The sequence below is a fragment of the Dama dama genome, chromosome 22 (genome assembly GCF_033118175.1).
Source record: "Dama dama isolate Ldn47 chromosome 22, ASM3311817v1, whole genome shotgun sequence".
Classification (NCBI taxonomy): domain Eukaryota; kingdom Metazoa; phylum Chordata; class Mammalia; order Artiodactyla; family Cervidae; genus Dama; species Dama dama.
In genome coordinates, this window is record NC_083702.1 from 30,447,193 (window position 1) to 30,468,842 (window position 21,650).

Sequence of the window (21,650 nt, forward strand, 5' to 3'; positions counted from 1 at the left end):
CTCTTCAGGAGCCCAATGCACAATCTCTGCCATTTGCACACCCACAAACCTCAGCTCAGCTGAAGAAGCAAAAATGAATATCTCTTTTTTCAATTTCACTAATTTCATGATCATGCCGCCTTCTAGGTGGGTTAATTTCTAATGTGATCACTTTAATGCTAACAATGCATAGTCATTAAGAGACGAAACAAAATATCCTTTTAAAAATAATCTATCAATACATGATGAAAACATTTTTTAAATAATGTAATAGCTAACCAAGTATCACTATATATAGTTTGACGTTTTAGACCCTATGAAACTTAGTTAAGTGACTAGATATATAAATCAGAAAATAAAGAAAGAAAGGAAAGGAAGCTACTTTGCGTCTATTATCACTGTATGTCAGTATTTTTAATTTTTTAACACAAATTTCAATGTGAGTCAGAAAAGGATACTTGTAATTATTGTGTACCTGAGCAGATGCTGGCCAAGGTTTATACAAACTTCAGCCCTTTTATTACGTGAAAGAAATGTGTTATCTCAAAATCTCAAGATACATCAGTAATTGATGAGTAGACAATATGAGAAATGGTTTCTAATTCACGGAGAAGTTTAGCATTGGGTACCCGATTACCTTTCCCTACAGTTATTTACCAATTCACAATCCAACCAAAGAGCCTCTTTCTCCATCTTTCCTAACACAGAGGTGTTCCACTTCCCCCAACCCCAACATTTTCATCTTTGCCTCGTAGATGGAAATGTTCATAATAACCTAATTGAATGATGATTTGTGCCAGATATGAAGCTAATAACTTTTCACTCCATTTAATCACTTTAAGGACACTATTATTAGTTCCATATTATATGTGAGGAGACAGTTTTAGAGAAGCTCAGAGAATTACTTGCAGTTGCATAGCCATTTACGTTGTAGAACTGAGATTCAAAGCCATGGAGCTGGGTCTTTGGGATCCAAACCCTTAATCACTTTGTTGAACTTCTTCCTAGTATTGCTTTTTAAGTCACACTTCTTTGACTACTAGTGAGATTGAACATCTATTTATGAAGAATTATATCTCCCAAATCCTCTTGAAGGAGAGTCAGTTTAACATAGTTATTGAAAGCATTTAACTTGATAACAGCCTTCCTGGATTCATATCTGGCTTTTCCACTTACTAACCACCACCATCAACAAATTACTCTCTGAAATAAAGATAACATATGCCTATCTTCTAAGGTTGTGGTGAAGAGTAGATGTGATAGATAATATATCAAATGCTTAACTAAGTGACTGGTACACTGTAAGCAAATTTTAAAAAATATGAAAGGTGCCTAATAATATGTTGTTATTGTTCATGCTGTAAGAAAGCATATCAAACTAAGAGGCTGGGCAATAAAAGCAAATATTGTTGGGGTCAGAAAATAGAACCAGGACTGTTTTTGTGATTGTTTGTTTATTCCTTACAGTCTATGTGCCTATTCCTCTTTCATTCACAGCCTTAAAAAGCATTATAATCATCTAATTGCCACCTGATTGCACCAGTTATTCCTGGGATTAGACCACAAACACCAGATTCATTGATTGATTCGGTGTTTATTGATTTCAAACCCTATGCTAGACATTGTGATAGGCAGAACCCTGGGTCTGTCAGCTGTGTTATCATTAATCTAAAACCTAGATGTTAGTGGCTGAATAGTTCTATAAACTTAAATGGATCAAGTAGTCTAATAATAAGTTAAAAACTATTATTACACAGTTTCACACAAACCCTTAGAAAGTTTGGATGAATGTACTCAGATTTCTTTTAGAGGTTCACAAAAATGACACATTTTTCTTTTTCCTCAGGGCTCATCAACATACCTGCAGTGGCCCTCGGAATATTCTCTGGGGGAATAGTTATGAAAAAATTCAGAATCAGTATTCGTGGTGCTGCAAAACTTTACTTGGGATCATCGGTCCTTGGGTACCTGCTATTCCTTTCCCTGTTTGCACTGGGCTGTGAAAACTCTGATGTGGCAGGATTAACTATCTCCTACCAAGGGTATGTTTACTCATTAAGTAATCAGAGGAGATCCGTTTGTTTAACCAAATTAATTATGGTGTTTCAAGATAAGATAATTAAATTATTAAGAACATTCCTATGAAAAGGAATTATTGTTTTATTGTGGAAGAATAGACAATGCTTATGACATGAAGCTGTTATTGTCACCAAAATCTGTCATTTTCTTTGAATCCGAAAGTGGAAGCAAATATTAAAAAATAGCAAATCCATATCTTTCTTTAGGGAAGCAACCTGATAGTAGAAAATACAGACCTCGGATTTTGCTTCTCCATTCTTAGTGAAGTGATACTGTATGAGTTATTTAATCTAGCCTCAATGTTAGTATTTTAAAACCAGAAATAATAACTGCCTTTTAAGGTTTTGTAAGGCAAGATAATACACATGAAAGGGATTAGCACTTACCCAGCACAAAATAGAAGTGCCATTCTTGGAAACAATTGTAGTTTATTTTCTTTGAAAACTAGATACCTAGAAAACTGGAATGGTTTCTATGCTATACTTTACAGTCTCTGTCATTCAAGTCAAGGGAAATTGAAGGAGAAAATGGCTATCCCTCAACCCGGTGACGAACATGCAGCTCTTTGCAGTTGATCACAGGAGGATTTACTGATGCTTCTAGATTTATGCCATCCTGTGTGGGGGTAGTGATTAGATTTCTTAGTTTCCAGAGTAGTCTAAAGGCTGGATCTTGAAGAAATTACTTCATCCTTCCCCTTTAAGAGTCCTCGCTATCACTCTCTGCACCTGAGACAATGTCTCTGAGTTCCCAGAGACAATTCTCCTCATCCTCCTACCTACCTATATATCATTTGTTTAAAAAAAAAAAATATTGAGCTGCTACAGGTTGCCAGGCCAGCCTCCCTGATTTTATGCCTGGCTGCCTAAAACTCTTATCTGTTGGCTCAAAGGTCAACCATCCTGACATGTTTTTCCTGATGATTCAGTTTCTTCTTGCTCACTGCTTGCTCCCCAGCCTCTTTGCACATTTATCTGTCTGGTGTTCGCGTTCCAACACCTTCATTAACCTAGTTGCTCCTGTTGTTACATACATGCTCAGTCATGTCTGACTCTTTGCAACCTCATGGACTACAGCCCACCAGCCTCCTCAGTCCTTGGGACTTTCCTGGCAAGAATACTGAAATGGGTTGCCATTTCCTCCTCCAGGGGATCTTCCCAACTCAGGGATTGAACCCACATGTCTTGCATTGCAAACAGATTCTATACCACTGAGCCACAAAGGAAGCCCACATCAATTATGCCTTTTGTCCTCTAACATGTTCAGGAAAATTAGTGAGTGCAAAGTTCATATAACATTGCTTCTGGAGTTGTCACAGCAACAGTTAGACTTAACAGAGTGTATCGTTGCCTTGATAACATTGAACAATATAGATCAAGAATGTTAGTTATAAACAGGAATTGGAAGAAGATTCTGGAGAGAGTAGAAGTCCTGTGCCATGATTTCCTATTCCTAAGATCCTCTTGGTGGGTGGACAGTGGTCAAGTACTTTATATTTTGCAATTTAGAAAACACCTTACCTTTTTATCATCTCACTTCTATCTTAAGGTGCCTTTATGAAGTTTTGTTACCGTCATTTAAAGAACTGAGATTAGAAAGGTCAGTTAACTTCCTTCCAGTATGTTTTTTCCTACTGCATTGTGCTATCTCTAAGCCAAAAGCAAATACAGAAGTAGACAACAGAAAAATTTTGAGATTTACATTAAAAGTATACTCAGATGATAATAAAAGATTCAATATTCTTAAACAAACAAAAAATTTCATTGAATACTAGGTCCCTGAAAGCAGTTCACCTTGAAAGACTACAACTACAATGTAATAATGTTATCATTGTTTAAAACGCCTCTTTTTTGAAATTGCTTTCCATATTTTTAAGAATATTCTCAACAATGGCAAAGATTTAACCTCTAAGAGTAGCTTTGTTATTGGAAGCAACCAAAGAAAAGGCAACATCGCTGGGGAAATCTAAATCTCTCCCCTCCCACCACAACTATTTTGAAAGAAAAATCTCATAAATATAAACTTTCTGGCATATTTGATAAAACTAATAATTAAAACTTTAAATGATGACTCTACTGTCAACACATCCTTCAGGAAACATATATGCAATTAATTTCTGCTTCAAGATTGTCCTAAGTGATAAATTTAATGTTACCTTCAGCAATATAAAAGAATTGACTATATAAAATAACCATGCTCTCCAGGATTTGTCCAGAGTTTCTTTGTCCCACAAGGTTGGTTTGATTCCGGACATTCATTCAGGATCAATATAGAGAAGCTTTAGATATGGTATTGCAAAAGTTTCTCTTCTGCAATGATGAGAATTAAGTCTGATGCCGAAGACAAGAACTTAGAATCCAGAGGCCTGGAAGGGTTCTGACTCTGGGTTTGTCACTGACAAATATTGTGAATTTGAGCAAGTTATCTGCCTACTTTGGCCCTGAATTTCCTGATTTTCCCAATGAGAAGTTAACCTAGACCATCCCCAGTGTTCTTTTGGCTCTAATCTTCTATAATCTCGGCTCTACAGTATCCACAGTGGCCTGATTCTAAGCTTTCAAAGACACACATTTGTACTTTCAGAAACAGCAAAACAGTCTCAGTTAAAACTTCATGCCTTAGAGAAAAGAATAAGATAAAATATTCCTGGGTGACTTCGTAGGAGGCCTAGTTAAATAGCCTCTCATTCTGCTAAAAGGTATCTCAAAGGTCTTTTGTCTTTACGTTTGGGGTAACCAAATCCATAGTAGTTCTACAAGATGGAATATTGTATGAGTTTGTTATTATATTGATACATAGTAAGAGTAATGTCATAAATTGCTCTTGAAGTTTATTCTGTTTTTCTACTTTGATAGCTTTTTTCAAATGCATAATAATATAAAAAAAATATTGTAACATTCTAGAGTCAGTTCAGTCACTCAGTCGTGTCCAACTCTTTGCGACCCCATGAATCACAGCACGCCAGGCCTTCCTGTCCATCACCAACTCCCAGAGTTTACCCAAACTCATGTCCATCGAGTCGGTGATGCCATCCAACCATCTCATCCTCTGTCATCCTATTCTCATCCTGCCCCCAATCCCTCCTAGCATCAGGATCTTTTCCAATGAGTCAACTCTTCGCATGAGGTGGCCAAAGTATTAAGAGTTTCAGCTTCAACATCAGTCATTCCAATGAACACCCAGGACTTATCTCCTTTAGGATGGACTGGTTTGAACTCCTTGCAGTCCAAGGGACTCTCAAGAGTCTCCTCCAACACCACAGTTCAAAAGCATCAATTCTTCAGCACTCAGCTTTCTTCACAGTCCAACTCTCACATTCATACATGACCACTGGAAAAACTATAGCTTTGACTAGACAGACCTTTGTTGACAAAGTAATGTCTCTGCTTTTCAATATGCTATCCAGGTTGGTCATAACTTTCCTTCCAAGGAGTAAGCGTCTTTTAATTTCATGGCTGCAGTCACCATCTGCAGTGATTTTGGAGCCCAAAAAATAAAGTCTGTCACTGTTTCCACTGTTTCCCCATCTATTTCCCATGAAGTGATGGGACCAGATGCCATGATCTTAGTTTTCTGAATGTTGAACTTTAAGCCGATTTTTTCACTCTCCTCTTTCACTTTCATCAAGAGGCTTTTTAGTTCCTCTTCACTTTCTGCCACAAGGGTGGTGTCATCTGCTGTAGATGTTAATAAAACCCATCAGCCAAGACCAGGATATCATGTAAAGTGGTAAACCTCTAAAGGTAATTATCAAAAGGAAGCTGTCTAAGAGTGAATTCACATTTAATGATGAGAAGCTGGTATTTCTGATGACAATTGTGTTCCCCCCAGGCAAACATTGTTGGCATTTCCATTTACATACCCAAGAACATTGATTTTTGAAAGTATTAAGGTATTGCCTACTAAGAGGTAACATTTTATATCATTACATTTTTTTTCCAGAACCAAACCTGTCTCTTATCATGAACGAGCTCTCTTTTCAGATTGCAACTCAAGATGCAAATGTTCAGAGACAAAATGGGAACCCATATGTGGTGAGAATGGAATCACGTATGCATCGGCTTGTCTTGCTGGTTGTCAAACCTCCACCGGGAGTGGAAAGACGACTGTAAGAAACCTTCTCTAAAGTGTGTGCCCCTGGGCATGCAACAGTGCTTAACTATACAACCCTATGGGGTCTCAGGGACCAACCCAGGAGCAGACCACGTTGATAGAATCCATGGCGTTTACTCTGCCTTTGTTGTTTTGTGTGGCGACAGGAAATAAAAGCATCACTAGTAGAACTACAGTTGTTGGAAGAATTGGGGTCAGAATGAGAATACTGAAACAGGCTGGAGGAACTTTGTAATTATGTAGTCTAGTTCTCTTATTTTACTAGTAAGGAATACTAGCCTCAAATGAGAAAGTCCCAGTCATAAAATCATTTAATAACATCTGCCTTGGGCTCCATCTCTCCTGATCCCAAAACCAGTGGTCCTTGCAGGTCCTTGCAGTTTTGGAGGACAGGACAAATAGAGGCCAGTATAAGAAAGTTCAGCCCAAAAGGTCTAGACCCAGGGGTCAGAGATCCAGAGGAGGTTGATGGTTCTGAGACAGCTCTGCCTGAGATATCAAGCCAATTTATGTAATGATGAAAAGGGTAGATGGCTGGAATCAAGGATTCCTATAGGATGTAAGAGGAAGACAGGGTTGGAAATAAAGGTAGAAAACCAGTTGTGAAGAGTATAATGTACTTCAATTAAGAGTACTATGTACTTCATTAACAGATTAATTCTTCTAATCACACCTTTATAGCCCTGTCCCTAACAGACTCTTCCTTATACTCATTGTGTATAAGGCACAGGGGTCAGATGGCTTTCTGTTTGTGACTGATGAAATCTACCTGTATTTGACAGCCCCAGAGAGCTAAAAATTAAACCACACACATATTTACATATTCTTATCTGCTAGATTAAGAATACTTGGGCAACCCCTTCTATAGACAGTCTCATGCTTGTTGATTTTCCGTTTACTGTTATTTTGACATTTTATTCAGAGAAGAACGGACTGGTCTCTAGCAACACTGATAGTAAGACCACCCACCCATCTGAAATCTGAGCTTTAATATTCCCTTCTTTTTCTTCCTTCTTGTCTTTCCTCCACCCAACCCCCAACTTTGGCCACTATACTCTTTGGCCTAAACCACTTGAAAGATTTTCTTTTCTTTTACTTTGGATTTGCTTTTTTTTTTTAATTGAAGTATAATTGATTTACAATGTTGTGTTAATTACTGCTGTACGGCAAAGTGATTTAGTTATATATACAGTCTTAAAAGTTTTTCATATGATTTATCATAGAATATGAATATAGTTCTCTGCACTATACAGTAGGATGTTGTTTACCCACTCTGTATATAAAAACTTACATCTGCTAACCCCAGCCCCTACTCTATCCCTTCCCCAACACCCTCCTCCCTTGGCAACTGCCAAGCTGTTCTCAATGTCCATGTTTCTGCTTTATATATAGTTCCTTTTGTGTCATATTTTAGATCCCACATGTATGTGGTAACATATAGTACTTTTCTTTGTTTCTGACTTACTTCACTTAATGTGATAATCTCTAGTTGCACTGAAAGGTCTTTCTTAACCGGAGCTTCCATTTATTGAAAATGTTGCATGCTATTTAGACATCATGATACTCAAGTGATTGGGTATTATTTTACTTATTTTGCTCATGTGGGAATTAAAGCATTAAGATACAAGGGATCTGCCTAAACTGATGTATCTGGTGAGAGGCAAAGTCAAGATTCAAAAGCTTTTTGCCTGACACTCAAAACAAAATCAAAAATCCTATATTGCTACTCCTCTTCTAAAAGGAAATGCCACTTTTATTTTATTTTTTACCTAAAAATTCACAAAGTCTTTTGTAATAAAAATGACAACTCATTACATGGACACATTCACACATGAAACTTATAGAAATAAACTGATGAGGGATTATGAAATTTGCCCCTTTATCCAAGATTTAGTTGGGTTTTACTTATCAGGTTTTTATTTCCTTCTCATAATCACTATATATTCTTTCATATCTTCAAACTGTGCCATTTAACAAATTTTTACTAAGCACTGAGGGCCTATTTTTAAGCCTACATGTACAATGATAACAAAGCAAAGAGTTTCTGCCAGAGGTTACATTCTAGTGGGGACATGTAGTTTAGAATTAAATGATTATATAATATCCTGATAAAATGTAATAAACACTGTGAGGAAAACAAGTTAGAATAAAAGTGTGGAGAGATGGAGGTACTGGTTTGAATGGGTGGTTTTGAAAGCTCTCTCTAATGAGCTATCTGAGCAGAGACCTGAAATGTGTTTGCCAACCATGGGACTCCCTAGAAGAATTACCCAGCAGAGAAAACAGGAAGACCATGAGGCCTGACTGGGCTCACCACGTTTGAGGGTTGGCAAAGGTCCCATGGGAGCTCATGAGTAGAGGGAGAAGGGGAAGATCATGGAACAATGAGATCAGAGTGGGATTCAGGAGATGCATCATGGATAGTGTGGAAGCCGCTCTAAGGACTTGGGATTTTATTCAAGTACAATGAGACGCCATTGGGAAATTGAGAATAGCGATGCAATCTAACTGCCTCCTTTAAGGGCTCAATTGGGTTATTGCAGAAAAGAGACCAGAGCCAGGTAAGAGTAGAAACAGGTCAAGCACAAAGAGACCATGGTGGATTAGATTTAGATGTGGTAGGGAAGAAGGTAAGGTAGCACTGGATTTGGTGAGATTTGCTTAGAGATGGTTCTGTAGGATCAATAGTGTGTAGATCATCTGCTCTTTGGGTACTAAAATGTTTTCTCTCTCGACTTCACTTTGCTTGATACAGTCTAACACAGAAAAATAAAATTTTCCCCAGTTTGTGTTATAAATGTATACTATAAAATCATTTAAAATAAATATTTGTCTTTAATGCTATATACTATTTACCTCAATAATTGGATTTTTCCCTGCTGTGTTACAGATATTTAATAACTGTACCTGTGTGGGACTTGCAGCCTCAAAATTAGGGAAGTCCTCAGGCATGGTGGGCAGATGTCAAAAAGATAATGGATGCGCCAAAATGTTCCTGTATTTCCTCGTGATTGCAGTCATCACCTCCTATACTTTGTCTGTAGGCGGGATACCTGGATACATCTTGCTTCTGAGGTGAACCTTGAATCTCCCTGCCCCAATTTTAACAGAAGACACACTGTGACCATCTCCAGCAGTGACTTCCAACTCTGTTCTGTGGAGTCATTGTGATTCCTTATAGCACTTTCAGGAAACCTGTTCCACTTTTATGCTTTTCTTCCTTTAGGTTTTTATACAGAAATGTGGTTGGATAGAAACTTTTCTATTGTAATATAATTTATGCTTGAACATTTTTTACTGGCTCTCCTCTCACAAGTCGATGCAATACACACATACATTCAAATGTTAAAATACTAGTTTTCTAACGAGTATTCTCAGTGGTAAAAGTTTCCTCTTCATTGAATTAGTATTGCAATTATTGCTATTATACAACTGATCAAAATCACCGAAAGATACTAAAAATTTTGATGAAATTGTTAAACATCAAAAGTCACCATTTATCGTAAGTCAATCTTTTATGAGATGGATTAGGTGACTGAAATTAATTCACACATCAAAGGATTCTTTTTTCTAAATGAAGCTGATCAAAATAGTATATATATTTTTAATTTCCCACAGCTTATATTGACTTCCCTGGTGGCTCAGATGGTAAAGTGTCTGTCTACAGTGCGGGAGACCTGGGTTCGATCCCTGGGTCAGAAAGATTCCCTGGAGAAGGAAATGGCAACCCACTCCAGTACTCTTGCCTAGAAAATCCCATGGACGGAGGAGCCTGGTGCAGGCTACTGTCCATGGGGTTGCAAAGAGTCAGACATGACTGAACGACTTCACTTTCACTTTCATATTATAGAAATTGATTAGGAATATTTATAGAAAATAGGACCAAACATCCACAAATCTGCTTTCATAAAAGGGTTTTTTAAAAATTATTTACTAGCTATTAAATTTTGGGGCTGTGGCACAAGGCATGCAGGATCTTAGTTCCCCAAACATGCATCCCCTTCCCTAGATCACTAGGGAAGTCCCTCATAAAAGGATTTAATGGAAACATGAGATATTGATGTTTTCAAATGGAAGCATAGGTTTAGTGGGAAAGCATTACACCAGAATTCTCAGACTGGGATCATTCTCTGCAGGTACCTATTTCTTGAACATTTTCTTAAGTAGTGCCAAGTAGGCAATGGGCCTCATGAATAAACAGGTGAACAAAGGACAAGTTTTCCTCACCATCAGCCCATAAATGAACCACACTTTATTTTGATGCCAGAAAGAACCATGTTTGCTTAAAGGAGAAAAGTTGTAATTGTTGATCATTTTAAAGCAGAGATTAAATATTATGCATATGAAGAATTTACTACCATGGTTAACACTCAGTAATTATTATTTATCCTCATGATTATTGCTATTAAAATCCATCAGTTCAAGCTATGCATGCATACTCTGTCGCTATGTTGTGTCCAACTTGGACACCTCATGGACTATAGCCTAACAGGCTCGTCTGCCCATGGGAGTTCCAAGGCAAGAATACTGGAATGGGTTGCCATTTACTTCTCCAGGGGATCTTCCCAAGCCTGGGATCGAACCAGTATCACCTGCATTGACAGGCAGATTCTTTACCACTGAGTGACCTGGGAAGTCCCAGTTCAAGTTATACAGTCATTTTATTAAAGATGCTCTTGTTATTTTAGATAATCTTGTACTTGGCTGGTAAATTCAGATCCACAGTACTTACCAAAAGCACTCAGGATGTCACAGTGATTTTAATTCAACTTAATTCAATAGGGTGCCATGGTTTTAGACCAAAACCCACAAAAACTTGCTATAGGTCATTAATCCTTTATTGTGCCTCATATTCTTACAAATTGTTAGAATTATTCCCTGTCTTTGCTACTTTACTGATAAAATTTGATTTTACTTTACCTTACACCATTTGAATATGTCATGTAAGAGTGATTAATCTTTTAGAAATATTAACTAAAAACCCAATACATTGCATATAATGGAACATGGCTTCTACACAATTTGCTTTCCCTATGCTAGAACATGTGGGTTCTCCATAAATGCTACTTGAATTCTGAGATTCTACATGCAGTAGCCAAAAAAAATAATAACTAAATTTGAAAAAAAAACTATACAAAAAAGATTTGTGAATGTTTGGCCCTATTTTCTGTAGATCTTTCCTAACCAATTTCTATTATATAAGCTTTGGGAAATTAAAAATATATACAATATTTTGATTACTTTAATTTTAGAGAAACTTAATAGTCATCCTTTGACATGTGAATTAATTTCAAAGTAACCTAATCCACCTCACTAAAGACTGATTTATAATAAACTGACTTCACTACATGCTTTAATGCACTATTTTTTTGTGATATTGCTTTTATTGTTTTTAGGTGCATTAAACCACAACTTAAGTCTTTTGCCTTGGGTATCTACACCTTAGCAGTAAGAGTTCTTGGTAAGTATAATCTATGCTTAAATTATAGTAGCCATTATAAGTATATTTTAATAGTCTTCTAAATATTTTCACAGAATTATGACACATAACTCAATGCTGTAGGTAGTAGATTCATGTTCTTTTAATTTTCTTCCCTCCTTTATGTCTTTCTTCCCTCCCTCTTTTCCTTGAATACTCTTCCTTTTTTCCAGAAATATTTATTGAGAATCAATGATGTACCCATAATAAAGTGATCTTATGAGAGTAATAACATTTTTTTTTTGTATAACAATCTTGCCTCTTCTAGTACTGATCTAGTTTCCAAAAACCCATTGCTATTATAAAAGAGCCCTCTGAGAGGAAAGCAAAAACTGAATCAGTAAGAAAATCTGAAGTCTAATTTCTTAAATGATTAAATGGAAGGAATTCTGTTGAGCTACTTTCAATGCTAGGATATATCACTGGTAGAAAGATCAAACAGTCAAAGCAGGATGGCTTAAAGTTAAACATTTCTTAAATGTAATTGGAATGATTTTTTATGGCTATCAGAATTTTATAATATTCATTAGTTAAAATCTATAGAAAACAGAGTGAATAAGTCAGATTAGGTCTTGTCCTTCAAGAGTTTATATTCTAAAGAAGAAAGGGAACTCACTGTAAACGTTCCTCTAGGATTCCCTGGTGGCTCAGATGGTAAAGAATCTGCCTGCAATGAGGGAAACCTGGGTTCGATCCCTGGGTTGGAAGATCCCTGGAGAAGGGCACGGCAGCCCACTCCAGTATTCCTGCCTGGAGAATCCCCATGGACAGAAGAGCCTGGTGGGCTACATTCCATGGGGTCACAAAGAGTTGGAGACGACTGAGCGACTAAGCACAGCACAGCAATTTGACAGAGAGGAGCTACTTGGGAAAAAAATTAAAATTCAGAGTTTTAAATAAATGGGTTTATGTAACTTGGAATATAAGAGGATATCTGATATATAAAGGGATATATGCAAAGATACAATATAATCCTGGGAAAACAATAAAAATGGAGGTCTATATCATCATAGTTGGCTCAAATTCTACAATATTAAAACAGAGATTATCTAGAAAAAAGGTTATTGAGTCTGAAGTACATCCCAGGCTGTAATTAGTCTACCTACCTCCTTTTGGGAGCATAGATGTAACCACAGTGTGAAACATATCTTAAGTAAAATAAATAATTCATAACGTTGACCCCATAAAAATGAAAATACATTTAATCTTATATGATATCATTTATTGCTGTTATTTAGTTGTTATATCACATCTGACTCCTTAGTGACCCCATGGAATGTAGTCCACCAGGCTTCTCTGCCCATGGGTTTCTCCAGCAAGGATACTGGAGTGGGTTGCCCTGCCCTCCTCCAGGGGATCTTCCCAACTCAGGGACTGAACCCATGTCTCCTGTGTTCCTGCATTGGCAGGCAGATTCTGTACCACCGACCCACCTGGGAAGCCCCATGTATCATTTATATATAGAACCTAAAAAATACAGCAAACTAGCTAGTATAACCCTCCAAAAAGCAGACTCACAGATATAGAGAACTAATGGTTGCCAGTGGTGGGGGGCAATATTGGGGTGAGGGAGTGAGGTACAAACTACTCAATATAGGATAGGCTCAAGGATCTATTGTAAAACATGGGAAATATAGCCAATACTTTGTAAATACTGTAAATGAAAAGTAACCTTCAAAAAATAAAAATGTAATTAAAAATGAAAAAATATCATAAAGCAAATGAAAAACTACATATAGTGTTTTTTTTCAATCTATATAACAGATGAGTGGCTAACATCCTATTATATGGAGAATGCCTAGGTACTGCAAACAAAAAGATCAAAGCTCTAAGAGAAAAGTGGCGGCGGCAGTTTAGTCGCTAAGTCGTGTCCGACTCTTGTGACCCCATGGACTGTAGCCTGCAAGCTCCTCTGCCCATGGGATTCTGCAGGCAAGAATACTGGAGTGGGTTGCCATTTCCTTCTCCAGGGGATCTTCCCAATCCAGGAATCGAAGCTGGGTCTCCTGTATTGCAGGCAGATTCTTTACTGACTGAGATGTGAGGGAAGCCCAAAAGTGGGTAAAAGATATAAACAACCATTTCATGGAAAAATAAATGGATACGTCTTAATATATAAAAAGATGGTCAAGGCCCCTCATAAGAAGAAGAGTAAAAACTAAAGCTATGCTAAGATACTGATTCTTACTTAACAGACGGGAAAATTACCAAATGTTGTTTGTTATGTATTATAATACAAATAGAAAATTGATACACTCATACATTGCTATTGTGAAAATTATACTATTTCTGGAGAAGAACATTTGGCAATAACAAAAAAATGACATCTAGATTTATCTTTTGACCTAGCAATCCTACTTCTAGCAATTGATGCCAAAAAATGAGCTCGCAAAAGTTTGAACTATAATCTTATGGATGGTCCAATCATTGTGGCATTATTTATAATAGTAAAAGGCTACAAACAGTCTAAATGTACATCAACAGGAGACTGGTTAAATAAACTATAGTAACCCACATAAGGGAATACTTTACAGCTGTACGGACAAATGGGGAAAAATCTCTAATGTTACCACGTTTATTAGTCAGTACAGGCTGTCATAACAATACACCATGGACTGAGGGGCCTAAACAATAGGAAGTTACTGCCTCATAGTTCTGAAGGCTGCCAAGTCCAAGATCAATGTGCCAACAGACTGGTGTCTGGTGAGACCTCTCTTCCTGATGTGTAGATGGGCACCTTCTCACCGTGCATTCATACAACCTTTTCTCTGTGCACAGAGAGCAGTCTTTGGTGTCTCTTCCTCTTTGTAAAGACAGTATATACACTACTATGCTTAAAATGGGCTTCCTAGATGGTGCTAGTGGTAAAGAACCTGTCTGCCAATGCAGGAGACATAAGAGATGCAGGTTCAATTCTGGGTTAGAAAGATCCCCTGGAGGAGGGCATGACAACCCGCTCCAGTGTTCTTGCCTGGAGAATCCCATGGGCAAGGGAGCCTGGCAGGCTATAGGCCATAGGGTCGCAAAAAGTCAGACATGACTGAAGGATTTAGTACGCACGATGTAGAAAATAGATAACTGATGAGAACCTCCGGGCTTCCCTGATAGTTCAGTTGGTAAAGAATCTGCCTGCAATGCAGGAGACCTCGGTTCAGTTCCTGGGTTTGGAAGATCCACTGCAGAAGGGATAAGCTACCTACTCCAGTATTCTTGGGCTTCCCTTGTGGCTCAGCTGGTAAAGAATCCTCCTGCAATGTGGGAGACCTGAGTTTGATCCCTGGGTTGGGAAGGTCCTCTGGAGAAGGGAACAGCTGCCCACTTCAGCATTCTGGCCTGGAGAATTCCATGGACTGTAGTCCATGGGGTCATAAAGAGTAGGACATGACTGAATGACTTTCACTTTCAATGAGAACTTACTGTATAGCCCAGATATACTGTATAGCAGATATATATACAGATATACTGAATATTCTGTATAACACAGAACTTACTGTATGGCACTCTACTCAGCGCTCTGTGGTGACCTAAATGGGAAAAAAATCCAAAAACAGGGGGATGTATGTACACAAACAGCTGACTCATTTTGCTACACAGCAGAAATTAACACAACTTTGTAAAGAAACTATATAATAATTTTTTTTAATGGCAGCCTCCCTATCAGATTAGGGCTTCACTCTTACGACCTCATTTAACCTTGATTATCTCCTTAATTATTTTGCTTCCACATGCAATCATATTGGGAGGTAGGGCTCCAACTTATAAATTGTGGAGGGACACAGTTCATATCAAATGATCTCCAGGATATGCAACTAAGTTTAAGAAAGCAAAATGTAGAAAATTGTATACAGTATGATGCATTTGGTGTAAGTATCAAAAGGTGAAAATATTATACACATGCACAGGTATTGATATTTGCTCTTGTTAACAAGAAACAATGGAAGCATAAACCAAAAATGAATAATAATTTTTTTTAAGTTGCCTGTTAGGGAAGAAAGAAAAAAAACAGGGGGAGAGAACAGGATGGAAATGAGACTTTGTAAATATAACTGTTGTATAATTTTTAGTTTGAAACAATACAAAAATTTTACATAGTTTTAAATAATTAAAAGAACCAAAGAAATTCTTAAAACAAATAAAAACTAACTGTATATTACAGCGGTAACACACCATACAGAAAAAACATTAAACTACATGAAAAACAGAATTACTATGAATTCCCCATTGCTTCAGTACATTTTATAGTATTGTTTTTAATAGTAACTTTAGCATTGTTATGTTAAAACTATTATATATTTTAAGATAAAGCAGATCTCATCTCATCAGATGTTATGTTAATATCATTAGGAATCAATATTTTCAGCATAATAGAAAAGTGATAAAAGCATAAAATATTGTAAGTAAAATTCATTAATTTAAACTTAAAATGTCAATATGAACTCACATTTTAAAATAATGTGTATTTTACAACTCTGTCTCCTAAAAAATCTAGAATCTATTTAACCCAGAGAAATGAGCACCCATAGCAATGAATCCGTGATATCTAAATATCATTCCTCAATAAGGAACCATAGGACCTTGGAAAACTGACCAAGGTCTAGATTAGAAAATACATAACATGATTGTGGGACAACTTTTGGTGCGAGAAAGTGAGAAAGCTCTCAAAGGGATATATCAAAAGGACACAGGAACAATCTGAGGACTTTGATCCAAGTTGAGATAATTTGAAAATAGTAAATAAAAATACTATTCTATTAATATATAACAGTCATTATAATAGCTGCAGTGTCTCAAAATATATTGAATATAAAAAAAGATATAAATTTGTAATGATACCTAAGTAATTTTGAAGAATACTAGGACACTAACTCATTATTCTTAAAACAGGAAAGAACTGAACATTTACCCTGCCTTCCTCCTACTAATTGTATTTCAAAGTAACCAAGTAAATAATGATGAAGATAAGTTCTTTCATAGAGAAATCCTAAATTATTTACACAAGAAATAATGTAATTTTGAAAAATCTGTTTTGCAAACTTATCAATATTTGCTAAAAGCTATAAGTGAAAATGAATGAAAAACTCAATAATGGAGGGCATAGCGTGAACCTCAGTTTCATTTTAACATTACTGAGAGTGGCAAGTAGGCAGAAAGTGTCTCCTGTCTGAACACAAATCACCTATGTCTTGTTCCTGCCTGAGTCAGTGCAGGCCCTACCAAATTATTGGGAAAATGAAGGATAGGAGAACAAAGCAAATGATGTCGTGAAACAATCAGTCAAATCCAGACTATGGCACATTCTACAGGACAAATGTCTTGTTTCAAAAATCATTATTATAAGAAAAAAAAGAGTTGGGAAAGAAGCTGATATAAAGAGCCATTAGGTAAATTTAATGTGTCTCCTTGGTTTGAATTCTGGTTAGAACGAACCAGTTCTAAAGCAATGCTTTGAAGACATTTAGAAAAGTTTGAATATGAGTTCAATAGGATTAAAAAATTGTTTTAATATGTGTTATGTGTTAAATGGCATAGTGATATTTTTTAATTTGTGGGTTTTTTATTTTATGTTTATTGTATTTTAAATATATATATATATACAAATTTTTGGCCAAGCTACACAGCATGTGGGCTCTTAGTTCCCCGACCAGAGATCAAACCCACAAGCCCTGCATTGTAAGTGCAGAGTCTTAACCACGGGACCACCAGGGAAGTCACCATAGTGATATGTTTTAAAAATCCTGTCAGAGATGTGCTCTGAAATACATGTAAGGAGTATTATTTAATATCTGAGATATCTCTTTAAATGTTACTTTTAAAAGTAACAACATTCTGGATGGACAATAGATTGAGGGACTGAAGAAATATGACACAGAAATAACAAAATTTGAATAATTGTTAAAGTTAGTGATGGTACATAAAGTTGCACTATATCACCCTAATTTTGTGAAGGTCTGAAATTTTGCCATTATGAAAATTTTAAAACATACAGAAGATGGTAAGTATTTGAGTACTGAGGAATGTCTTCACGTTATTAGGAGCAATGTAAAGTTATTAATAGTTATCACCTAAATGTTTTTAAGTGACAATCTGTTCAGTTGGAGAATGTATATAAAAAGAATTTTTATTTATGATGTCAAGTAATCCAAATTAACCATTCAACTTTATCAATATAAGCTTTACCATATAGCTTTTAATGATCTTGTTTATGGGACTCTTTGCAAAATAAAAGTTTATGCCGTTAGTTCTTTTTTGAATCTGGAATTCTTCTCATCTTGGTACAAAGAGGGAGTTGTTGCTTAGTTGCTGAGTCAGGTCTGACTCTTTTGCAACCCCTACCAGGCTCCTCTGTCCATGGGATTTCTCAGACAAGAATACTAGAGTTGGTTGCTATTTCCCTTCTCCAGGGGATCTTCCCAACCCAGGGATCAAACCTGTGTATCCTGCATTGGCAGACAGATTCTTTACCACTGAGCCTCCAGGGAAGCCTTTACAAAGAGTTGAGAGACTTTTGCAAATAACTTCCTTTGTAAATGTACATTTTCCTTACAAAAGGGAAACTTATGCTCTGTCTTCAGAGCTTCTTCTCTGACTTCTATTTCTCAAAATTATCAGCTCAAAATAACCTTTATGCCAGAAGCATGCTTGGGGGTGGCATATTCTGGTCTCCTGGAGAGGCGCTGCTATTTCCAAAGAAGTGAATTTTGGACAGAATGTAGTTTCTGAGAGTCATTCTTTGTAGGCTAACCAAAAAGATATGCATATATTTTTAGTGGCAATTATTTGTTTTTCTCACAGCAGGAATCCCATCTCCCATATATTTTGGAGTTTTGATTGATACTTCATGCCTCAAGTGGGGATTTAAAAGATGTGGAAGTAAAGGATCCTGTAGATTGTATGATTCAAATGCTTTCAGGTACCTATTATCAAACTCTTTCCTACATCTCATTGCTACCACATGCAGGTTTGCAAGAGGCAACGGGCACAAATAATCCTCACATAGTTTCATCACTTGTAAAGAAAAAGAGAATCTAATCCAGAAGTTTGTTCTGCTTTATAGAATAATTCTATTATTATCTGACCATTTGGCTAGATCTTTCGTTTCCCCCATTCTTAATCTTGACTCCCATCATTTAAAAAAGATAAGACAGAAGATTTCAGAATAGAGTAGGATTTTCAAAGTTTATGCACACAACTGAGTTAATTCCCTGAAACTCAGAAGCATTTAGATTCAGGTCACATTTGGGGTTTAATTCTATTTTTTTTTCTTTTTCCAAACTGAGCCAAACTGTCCCATTTACGTCAGCTATAATCCCCCTGGGCAAGATTTGGATTTGGCTCTAAATCTGCCCGGTCTTTATTGCCAAACTGATGTTCAATTATTCCAGTACTTGAAATGCATAAAAGTAAAAGATTTTCTCTATGTGTGTACGGGGTTAAGGGCATGGATTTTTCACTATGGTATCATTCAGAGCAATTCAGCAAACATTTAGTCCCCTTATTGCTTAAAGCAATGCTTCAATGGCTTAAAAACAAGAAGGACTTTTTTTTCAATTTACAAGCTGAGTATTCTCTAGAAAAATAAACTTAGTGCTAAACCCTGTAAGTTGGATGTGAATTGAGCTGACCATCTCAAATAAATTTGCTTGACTTAATAGGCTTTGAGGACATGTGAGAAATTTATGTTGGTCTTTGAAAGGGACCTGATCTATGAGGAAAATTGGCACTTTATTCACATTTACTCAGGCTGTATTTTACTGTAAAGACAATGTAACTCAGAGACTATGAGTATATGTACAAGGTGACCAGCATGAATCATTCAACCTGTGCTTTCAGGCCTTCATGTCCTATGATCTAAGAGAACTAAAGACTTGTCGTGGAAGACACTGATGTAAACCTCTGGTTTGCTTAGGTCACTCTAATGTACTGAGATCTCCAATTCTTCCTTAATGTTACTTCCTGTAGTTTTCTGTAAGAGTGAATTTGGGCAAGCTTCAAGGGGAGGATAAACATATAATTTATCATTCAAATCTGGATATTTTTGACAAGGAAAGGGGGCAGATTACCCTGGGACAACACTAGCTTATGCTAGCTTATGCTGGGACTGTTCTAAGCAAACAGGTCTATAGTCACCTGGTCTAAGGAAATAAGTTGCAGAGAGGATGGAAAGGATTATATAATTAGCAGTAACTGAAAATGATGGCACTACTAAAAATTTGCTTTATATTAGCTTACTGCCTTCAATAGTCTGTCAAATGTTCACAGAAAGGCCTTTTATAGCCACTGAATCTGCATTCTTAAAGAAAACCATCCTCATGGTTTTATTGATATTGATTGATTTCATTGATACTGATTGATTTCATTGGTATTGATATTTTTGGATGTTATTACATTTTATTTAAAATTGCATAGCTACAATAATTAAGACTGAGTTTCCGTCTTCTTCTAGACACATATATCTGGGACTAACCATGATGCTTGGCATAATGTCCATTTTCCTAAGTACTGCAGTGCTTTTCACTTTAAAGAAAAATTATGTTTCAAAACACAGAAGCTTCAGGACCAAGAGAGAAAGAACAATGGTGTCAACAAGAATCAGGAAGGAGAATTGTACTACAAGTGATCATTTACTACATCCCAACTATTGGCCAGGCAAGGAAACACAGCTTTAGAAAAATGGTCACTTGAAGCCATGTTTTCTGATTTCTGGAAATTCTGCAAACCAATATTAGTCAAAAGGGTTTTAAATGTGTGAATTCTTTCTCCTTTCAAAAAGCTGTCTACTTTGTTTTTGATACTGTACCTGATAACAAATATAATTAATCATGTTATAGAAGATGTAGATGGTAAAGTTAATTATACATATTTTAAATTTATAAACAAATTCCTTATATCATTTACTCATTCTGCTGAATTTTGCCTGTGCCCATTGATATATTAGCTGTACTTCTAGTAGAACAATTGTCAATATAACTTAATGGCTGTATGTAATTTCCAAACTGACATACTTGCCTAGGATAAGAGAATACTTAAGGAAAAAAAATTAAACAACTTGTGTGTGTGTTTAGTCACTCAGTTGCGTCTGACTCTCTGCAACCCCACAGACTGTAGCCTGCTAGGCTCCTCTAGTCCATGGAATTTTCCAGGCAAGAACACTAGAGTAGGTTACTACCATTTCCTACTCCAGGGGGTCTTCCTGACCCAGGGACTGAACCTGTGTCTCTATTGTCTCCTGCACTGGCAGACAGATTCTTTACTACTAGCATCACCCACCTAGGAAACATCATCCTTCAAATATCAACTTAATGATGATGTTTGGATAGAGTAAGAGCATGTAGAGGAAGATTTCATTTTAAGCTCCTTTCTTTTGAAATATAGTAACTGATATAGACTACTATATCAATCTATATAGTATCTATATGCTCTATCATTGCAAATGATTTTGGAGGATTCGAATTTTGAAATACTAACTCTTCTGCTGTTCATTATTTCTACTTTTTCTGTGACTTTTTTTTAAGTGACTGTAGTTGTGAAGTAATAAAATGTATATGCTTTCCTGTCCTTTTATGAATTCAATGAAGTAAAAAATATTGTTAATACTGCCCACATTTTAAAGTATATAAGTAGCTCCAGACTTATGACTGCAACATGGTACTGATATATATTTGAAAGTGAATTTCTGAAAATCTACAATGAACTTATATATTATGATAGGAACACAGAGTGATGGCTTGAGTGGTGGTGGGTATGGTCCCTTTTGGTGGCCTTCCTGGCATCTGTCTCAAGGTTTCTGGATGGGGTGGTACCACTGGTACACCCTGCCATATAGTTCTCTGTCTGCAACTGAAAAAGTCAAGCCAGGCGTTTCCTCTTGACTGACTTCCTGGTCTTGCTCTCACTAAAACTAGCAGATTCAGCAGTCCGCCATCGTCAATCTTCAGCTCTCCCATGCGTCATGTCTTTCTTCCTCTATCACAACTGCACCCTAGGAGGGACCCTGACCTTG

General features: G+C 36.6%; 1 protein-coding gene across 1 annotated transcript in view; it reads left to right on the plus strand.

Annotated features, from left to right (window-relative positions):
• SLCO1C1 (solute carrier organic anion transporter family member 1C1) overlaps positions 1-20,288 on the plus strand; it is a 65,249-nt gene extending 44,961 nt beyond the window's left edge. Inside the window, 8 exon segments of the mRNA XM_061124131.1 lie at positions 1,826-2,021; positions 6,001-6,166; positions 9,062-9,246; positions 11,568-11,632; positions 18,443-18,567; positions 18,570-18,603; positions 18,606-18,658; positions 20,094-20,288. Coding sequence (XP_060980114.1) covers positions 1,826-2,021; positions 6,001-6,166; positions 9,062-9,246; positions 11,568-11,632; positions 18,443-18,567; positions 18,570-18,603; positions 18,606-18,658; positions 20,094-20,267 — 998 coding nt within the window. The 3' untranslated portion in view covers positions 20,268-20,288.
• The last annotated feature ends 1,362 nt before the right edge of the window (positions 20,289-21,650 follow it).